The sequence below is a fragment of the Nymphalis io genome, chromosome 2 (assembly GCF_905147045.1).
Source record: "Nymphalis io chromosome 2, ilAglIoxx1.1, whole genome shotgun sequence".
Taxonomy (NCBI): domain Eukaryota; kingdom Metazoa; phylum Arthropoda; class Insecta; order Lepidoptera; family Nymphalidae; genus Nymphalis; species Nymphalis io.
In genome coordinates this window covers 4,601,876-4,610,434 of record NC_065889.1, presented here as the reverse complement: position 1 = coordinate 4,610,434, position 8,559 = coordinate 4,601,876, and the positions used below count along the sequence as shown (strand labels likewise).

At 33.3% G+C, this 8,559-nt stretch overlaps 1 protein-coding gene across 1 annotated transcript; it reads left to right on the top strand.

The window, feature by feature from the left end:
• Positions 1–178: 178 nt before the first annotated feature.
• LOC126779688 (NEDD8-conjugating enzyme Ubc12) lies at positions 179–8,300 on the top strand. The gene is made up of 4 exons (XM_050503852.1): positions 179–354; positions 533–666; positions 1,474–1,641; positions 8,089–8,300. Exons 1-4 carry the CDS (start codon positions 246–248, stop codon positions 8,227–8,229), a joined length of 552 nt encoding a protein of 183 aa, XP_050359809.1. The 5' UTR covers positions 179–245; the 3' UTR covers positions 8,230–8,300.
• Positions 8,301–8,559: the final 259 nt, after the last annotated feature.

Below are 8,559 nucleotides of genomic sequence, written 5' to 3'. Positions count from 1 at the left end.
ATTATATACAAAACAAAAAAGTAATAAGTATAACCATTATAAATAAAGACCCACTATAGAATAATTATATATAATAAAAAAACTGTTTTATAATACAAACATATTTTCACTTAAAACTTTTTTATCGAGCCACATTTCTGACTTCTCCTTTAATTTGAAGTTTCAAGTTTGAGTGAAGTATAGTTATCTGTCAAAATAATTCTTGTCGAAATCAATTTCTAATTTCTTTGGGTCGAACTAGGACAATGATTAAACTTTTTTCATTAAAACAACAAAAAAAAGATGAAGAAGGCTCTGCTAGAGCAGGTGGATCACAAAAGAAAGCATCAGCAGCACAATTGCGAATAACAAAAGGTAAAAAATATGAAACTGCGGTATTATATGGTATAAATATTCAATTTGTCGTTATAATCTTTTCCCATTTACTCAAAATAATGATAATTTTTGCTGGAATTCGTAATTTTCATATTGACATGAAATGATTCAAATGTTATTTAAATAATAATAATAATGAATATAATTTCAATTACAGATTTAAATGAACTGAATCTACCTAAAACTTGTAACACAGAATTTCCAGATTCAGACGATTTACTTAACTTCAAGTTGATAATATGTCCAGATGAAGGTTTTTATAGAGGAGGAAGATTTGTATTTAGTTTTAAGGTAAAAGAAAATAATACTTTATTCTAATTACTATATTTTATTTAAAAATTCACAGATGTATAAAATTTTTAAGAATTTATGCCTAGATATTTTTTAACGTATTTATCAAATATTTTGCTGTTAGTGCAATAGGTCATATATAAAATATTGATTGTGTTCTCTATAGAATAGCATAAAAAATGGACTTTTACTTCTTTTTTATTAGTAAACTATTCTCAATTTGTTTTTTCTGTTTCCATAATTATTTCCATATTTACTATTTCTTATAAATATAATGTAAAGTATATTTATATATATGTTAATGTATAATATATGTAATAAATATAAGTTTCTACAAAGGACCCTTTGCACTCACATATTTATAAACTGATTTCATCTATGACATTGAACCAGCAACTTAAGTTTTAAGATTAATGTTTTATTTTTAATATTGGCTAGTATAAGATACAAGATGACCAAAATTAAATTTATTGTAACAAATATGATAAAAGACTAATATTATAAATCCAAGCGACTGTAAGATCAATATAGTTTTAGTTTAGATTAGTATAGTTTATGTGTTTTACATAAACTATACAATTTGACAGGATTAACCAATGTACCTACAACTTATTTTACTTTTACTATAAAAGGTAAGATAGGATATATATATAGAACACAGTTGTCATTACTCTCTTATGATTCATTAAACACTTGGTTAGTATAAATAAGGTGTTAGAATATTATATTATTTGATACAAATTATTGTAATTGTAGAAAATATGTTTTTACCCTATAAAAAAATCTAAAAAAATTTATAAATTCCAGGTAGGACCAAACTATCCACATGAACCTCCAAAAGTTAAATGCGAAACGGCTGTTTATCACCCAAATATAGATTTGGAGGGGAATGTGTGTTTGAATATACTTAGAGAAGACTGGAAACCTGTGCTCACAGTTAATTCTATAGTTTATGGTCTCCAATATTTATTCTTAGTAAGTATCAGTTTTGTTTTTTTACTATATTTCTAAATTTAAATCTTGTCACAGATATTTATAGTATGCATATCTATTATAATAAAAAATTACTCAATATTTTTTTTGTATAGTATGCCTAATAAATATCCTTGCATATAATTTTATTTAATGATTAAAAGTTAGTCATGCATTCATTATAAACTTTTCATATATCCCTTGGAGATGATTAGTCATTGAATCTCTTGAATTGATAATACCAACTACAATTGCATATCTCTTTGTACTTTCTCATAAAACATGACTTAACAAGTGTTGCTAATATTTATTGATAGTAAAAAATAAACAGTTTTTTTTAAGTTTAATCACATAAAGAGCAAAACTTCATTTAATATTACTCTCTACTTTAGTATTGAAAAGCCTTAATATACATAAAATTGTATCTCATATGTAAACTTTTATTAACTGCATAATAGATGACTGCCTCGTTGGTCTAGTGACTGATGTAAGGCCGCAGACTCGGAGGTCCTGGGTTCAATTCCGAGGTTGGGCTTATAAAAAGTTATTGTATAAGTTGGAAGTGTGTACACTCCCATGCCTCGGAAAGCACGTAAAGCCGTTGATCCTGCGCCTGAACTCTTTCTGGTCGTGTCGGATTGCCGTCCCATCGGATTATGAGAGTTAGGGAATAGAGAGTGCACCTGTGTTTGCGGCCACACTTGTGCACTATAATATCTCCTGCATAGTTGGCTAATCTCTCTTGAGATTGGCCACCGTGGCCGAAATCGGTCTGGAGAACATTATTATTAGATGTTTACTTATTATTATAACAATAATAAATACTTAATAAAATTTTTAGCAAAAATTAAAAAGGTTTGTGCAAATAATATTTATTTCTAAATTTATAAATGTTTATGTTTTATTTTATTTAAAACACAATAGTTCAGATATATGTATAAACAACTCTTTTTATTTTTTTGTGAATGTAAATGTCAGTATACACTATGATATGATTATTAATAATACTAATATTATAATTGTTATATATCTTGGTTTTGAAACTGATGATTTTGGTTCCTTTATAATATTTTATTATAAGTTAGTTGATAGATAAATATAATTATTATTGTACATAAACATGTCGTTGGAGTTAGGACAGGTAGTGTCAATATATAAATACATCCATAACAAGTTAATAACATACAAAAAATATTTAATTCAATAAAGACATGAAGTAGACATATAGTTATGTAAATGTTGTCGGTTCAATCCTGGCCCTTACTAAGTGTAAGGGTCAAGATTTAAAAAATACACTTGGCTGCTCATTGTCTAAATTTTTTTAAATATATACACATTTTACATATCGGCATTCATTCTATAGGGTTCTGTACAAATACTATTTGATAAGACACCATTCATGTTGTATAATTTCTTGTCACTATCATGCACCCCATTCTTATGAGGAATAAAATGTAAATATTATTAAATATAAATTTATTTGCAAATAAATACTAGCAAGAATTCTCTTAAACTAGTTTTTTTATACTATATAAACTATTTGTCAAATGATTGGTTTCATTCAATTCGAAATAACTTATTATTAACAAATTCGCTTGATGTCTCTTATGATTCTATATTTTATTAGAAAAAATATTTATCTTAAAGAACATTCAAGTATAACATATTAAGATTGTGAGGAAAACTGAACATATCATATCTTTAATTAATAAACATACATTTTAGCATACAACTCTTGCCCATTTTTATACATGATAGTCATCTATAGTTTCATAATTACTATTTCAATTTTATCATTTTTTATATATTTATTACATTATTTAACATAAATAAAAAAGGACACCATAAGTTATATTAAAAAATAAAAAAATAAATCTGTCGTTATTATAACAATTTATTTATATAATAATTGTCTTTATAAAATTTAATATGAAAATATATATATATAATATATATATAAATCCTGGAATACTTTTGGCGTCAGGTTCGTTGTGCAACGTTACGACGTCCCCTGTTTCTGACAATTTTAATTATAATCTTGAAGTGAATATTGCTAAGTTTTTCGATTTCCTGGCCGTGGATATATTTCTCATTCCTATAACTTTCTTTTTCACGATATTCATCTTGCAGTCGGGGCCAAACATTTTCGAACCCCGAAGCGTGTTGATGAAGTTTTGCCTTCCTGACTATATTGTCTACAAATTACCTACTGCACTGCGCCGACTTTTTCAATTCCAGTGAATTAACGTGCGTGAATGCGGCGTTGTCAAAATTATAATGTAAGAAAGAGATTCAAAGACAGTTTCTTCTCTTTCTTACAATGGTGAAATAATTTATACTTAAACTAATTTTCGTTCGCAGCGTATGACATAGGACATGGGAGACCTTGTTAGGTATCTTTTATGCTTTTTTTATTATTAAAAACCATATGTCCTTTTATGTACCCCTGAAAACACGTATGTAATATTATGATGATCGATTAATATCGATTCAGAATGTATAGAATATTATTAGACGTCCTTGTATTTCGAATAGTGTCCATATTTTTTGGATATTGATAATTTGTATAATATTGTAAGATAATCAAAGAAAATAAGTAAAAAGCAAAAATAAACTTAAGATTAATAATCTATAATATTCAAAACAAAAATATCAACTTAATATAATAGCAGCTATAATTTTAGATCGGAATCGAACTCGGTCCACTTCGAAAAATCGTAATATTTCTGATCTTTAGGCCAACTAATAGTTACACGGAGGAATGAAATTTATGTACTGAATCTTTTATTATACCAATATTAGCATGTCGGGGACGCAAAACCATGAGTTTATCCCTTACGATAAAACAGCGCAACGCGCCTAAAGAAGTTTTCACTTAAAAAAAAACAAACATAATGTCATCACAACAATCGTTTTACATGACCTAGGTTAAGATAAAAACATAACATAATATTTTTAATAAAAAAAATTCTAAAGTTATTCATGTCACGGCTGTGGTCATATTTCTCAAATTTATTTTATCTTTTTTAAATAAGAATTTCAAAACAAACAAACATTATACGTTTTTCGTATTTTATTTTTGGGTTTCTATGTGATTTTATTTTATTTAATAATAAATATTTTTAAATAAATTTATTGCTATAACACTGTTACAGTTAATAATTTAATTATTGGACATATTTCTGTTTCTTAAATTAATAATTTTTAACATCAAATTCAGTTATTTTTAGCAAAAAATCAACATAAGCAATCAAGATTAAGAATATCAAGCAAATTTACAGCTCTTTTACTGGTGGTAGGGCTTGGGTTGGATTGTTTCGGTTTGAAAAGTGAGTGAGTCAGGGTAATTGTAGGCACAAGGGACATAATATCTTAGTTCCCAAGGTTAGTGGCGCATTGGCGATGTAAGCGATGGTTAACATTTTTTACAATGCCAATATTTACGGGCGTTGGTGACCGCTTACCACCAGGTAGCCCATAAGCTCGTCCACTTACCTATTATATAAGAAAAATATCTAGTGAATTATTCTACGCTTATTAATATTGTCGCCGAGATGGTCCTGTGGTAAGAACGCGTGAATCTTAACCGATGATCGTGGGTTCAAACCCGGGCAAGCACCACTGAATTTTCATGTGCTTAATTTGTGATTATAATTCATCTCGTGCTTTACGGTGAAGGAAAACATCGTGAGGAAACCTGCATGTGTCTAATTTCACTGAAATTCTGCCACATGTGAATTCTACCAACCCGCATTGGAGCAGCGTGGTGGAATAAGCTCCAAACCTTCTCCTCAAAAAGAGGAGAGGAGGCCTTTAGCCCAGCAGTGGGACATTCACAGGCTGTTACGGTTACGGTTACGGTATTAATATTTCTTTGTCTCTTTTGATCGAACAATGTATTTTATTTAATGGATGATTGATTAGTCAATGACTATTCGATGATTCTTGTCCATTGTGACTGTTCGTAGTATCACACTACATAAAAGAAAATTAGCCATCTTTATATCGCGCGATCTGTTAAAAGTCGTTTTTTTTTTGTAAGAGGGGGAAAATGAGCAGGAGGCTCACCTGATGGAAAGTGACTACTACCGCCCATGGACATCTGCAAAACCCGAGGGCTTGTGGGTGCGTTGCCGGCCTTTAAAGAATGAGTACACTCTTTTCTTAAAGGTTGCTATGGCATATTGGTTCGGAAAAGTCGCTCGCGAAAGCTGATTCCGCAGAGTGGTTGTGCGAGGCAGGAAATGCCTCAAAAATCACGCTGTTGTAGATTTCCAGACCTCGAGGTGGTCATGATGGAATTTCGAGTTGTGGCGCGACGTCCATGGTGAAATTCAGCAGCCGGAACTAATCCAAACAATTCCTCATAACATTGCCCCGTGATATATGTGATAGAAGATGCAGAGATCCCTAGAGAGGTGACAGAAATTCCCTAAGACAGCCTTAGCGAAAGATCAAAATGCGCGTGTTCCCGAAGGATGACGCACCAATCTCTCACCAATCTTGCCAATACGCTCAGTCGTTCTGTTGCTCAGTTTTTCTTGCGTTGGTATTTACATCACGCTGCTAGAGCATTCTCGCTTTCGGCGTAATGCCATTTTGCTGAAGCGACAAAACCAGGGCTGGGATCTGACGCCGATGGGTATTGCAGAGTATGGAATGAAGAGTTACACTGAAGAACTACATCAGGGGCCGAGTCAGCAACGACATCTGAATCATCCGGCGAGAAGCAAATCCGCCCCCATGGATAGGATGCACAGAAAGACCGCGTCCCATCCCAGTCTGCTGACCTGTAGTGCCACACACGGCGGCAGCCCCCGAACCGAAGCCGTGAAGGGCGTGTAATCGTCACTGTACTCCGGACAAGACAGTGGTCCAATGAGCCAAGCGGAGGCTCGTCGGAAACATGGTATCCGTCCGGATGAAAGGTCAGCAGAAGGTCTAACAGAGAAGGTGTACGATCCTCCACATCTGGATTTCGCGTTGGCGAGGTAATCAGTTGTGTCAGATCATATGCCAAGGCGAAAACAACAACAGATCTCCCCGCATGATCGGTGGTACGTGATCCAAGCCATTCGGCATGGTGGGCGTTAAAATCATTAAGAATAACGAGATAAGAGATCTGGTGCAGCATGGAATCTGTTGCTATTTGGATGTGCTTAACGAGCCGGTCAGTTTCGGCATACCTATATAGGCACGCATAGATTCGCGTATGATCATCGCAGTCTACGCGCAGCCATAGAATGGATAGGTCCCTCCCTTCAAGGCTGGCGAGTATTCTCTCTGACATAAACACACACCCCAGCCCGCAGTACAAAGGAATGTTCCAACTTGTACCCCGGGTAGGAGAGAAATGAGGTATCAGCCGGAGCGGATATCTGGGTCTCGGTTAGAAAGAGCAAAGCCAGCTTTGCCGTCTCAAGATGGAAGTGAACGATATTCAAGTTAGAATTCAGCCTTATATTGCAAAAGTCCACATCGAGGGTGGAAGGGGTTGCCTTATGATGCCTGCTCCTGCCCTGATCATTGAGCGCAAAATTGATGAAAAGAATTCAGAGGGCAAACTGGGCATCCTCAGGTGGTGTACGTCCTGGGTGCCCATGGGTGCCCAGCGAGGGATACTCCACCGCAATCGCTATGGGTACCCTGGTGGGCTAGCAAAACCGAATTCTGCACGATCATCAAGTTAGTGGGGTGTGGGGGAATTGGGCCTCCGGGACTTTCACAAACCGAACCGAGAGAGTGATACTTCCCCGGGCGTGACGTCCCATTTGGATGTAACCTGAAAGCATGCAGCGTGGCACTACCACTAGGAAACTCGCTTTTCCGGTCGTTACCATGCGATGCGGGCCATGATCAGGCCATTTGAGAGAAAGTAAAAGTAAACAAAAATATAAGTCACATCGATAGGAGGATCAAAAGGAGTTTATTATTTAAATAGCTATTTTTTAATATTCCTTTTTTTAAAAAACATACGAACGAAAGTTTTATTAACACATATATATGTAAATAGGTACCTGCTTTTTAATGACAAATTAATATATATTTGCCCGAATGGTACTTACTTAATTAGGTAGTTAAGTAAGTACCATTCGGGTAATTATATAATAAGAAACAATTATCTCGAAATATAAAATGTGTTAAAGGCCACGCCCACCTTAACTAGTTTTTAAAAATATATTATTAATATTATATAGACATATAACATTTGTTTAAAAGTGTGTCCATATCTGCAAAGATAACCATTTCAAACAAAAAACCACCAATCTATATCGAATAGGTATGTAACTGCTCTATAGTGTAAGTTAGCAGTTATAGAAAACCAAACTAATCTGAACTAAAATTATTTTCTACTGTATTAAAAATGTTGCGAATTATATTAAATATTATATCTTTAAAAATTGCGTATGAAAGATGAAATTATAATTATTGTACATTGCTATATTCTAGGAGCCCAACCCTGAAGACCCATTAAATAAAGAAGCAGCCGACGAATTACAAAGTAACCGACGACTCTTCGAACAGCACGTCCAGCGAGCGATGCGCGGCGGTTACGTCGGTTCCTCATACTTCGAACGGTGCCTCAAATGATCACACGCTATTGTAAATTAATTCTCCAAGCTCTATATAAATAAATAAATCTCATTCATTTTATATACCTATGACTATCTTTGACTCTATTACCGGATACCGATTATCAAATATAGATGGCACTGTTTGCATTGTATTTTAAAACATATGGTTTATATGATGTATATTGTAAGAATGATATAGATGTTAAATGATGAAATAGTCTTCAATAACATGATTGTGCCTTTAGTCGATTTTTCTGCGTATTATATTACAATTACAAATAAAGGAGCATAACTTTTGTTCGGTTATTTACTATCGGTGTCAGGTGTTGTGACTCGGCGCGCTAGT

Coding starts and splice junctions, on each gene's coding strand:
- LOC126779688 (XM_050503852.1), top strand. CDS start 246: ATGATTAAACTTTTTTCATTAAAACAACAAAAAAAAGATGAAGAAGGC. Junction 355..532: donor ACAATTGCGAATAACAAAAG/GTAAAAAATATG, acceptor TTTCAATTACAG/ATTTAAATGAACTGAATCTA. Junction 667..1,473: donor GATTTGTATTTAGTTTTAAG/GTAAAAGAAAAT, acceptor TATAAATTCCAG/GTAGGACCAAACTATCCACA.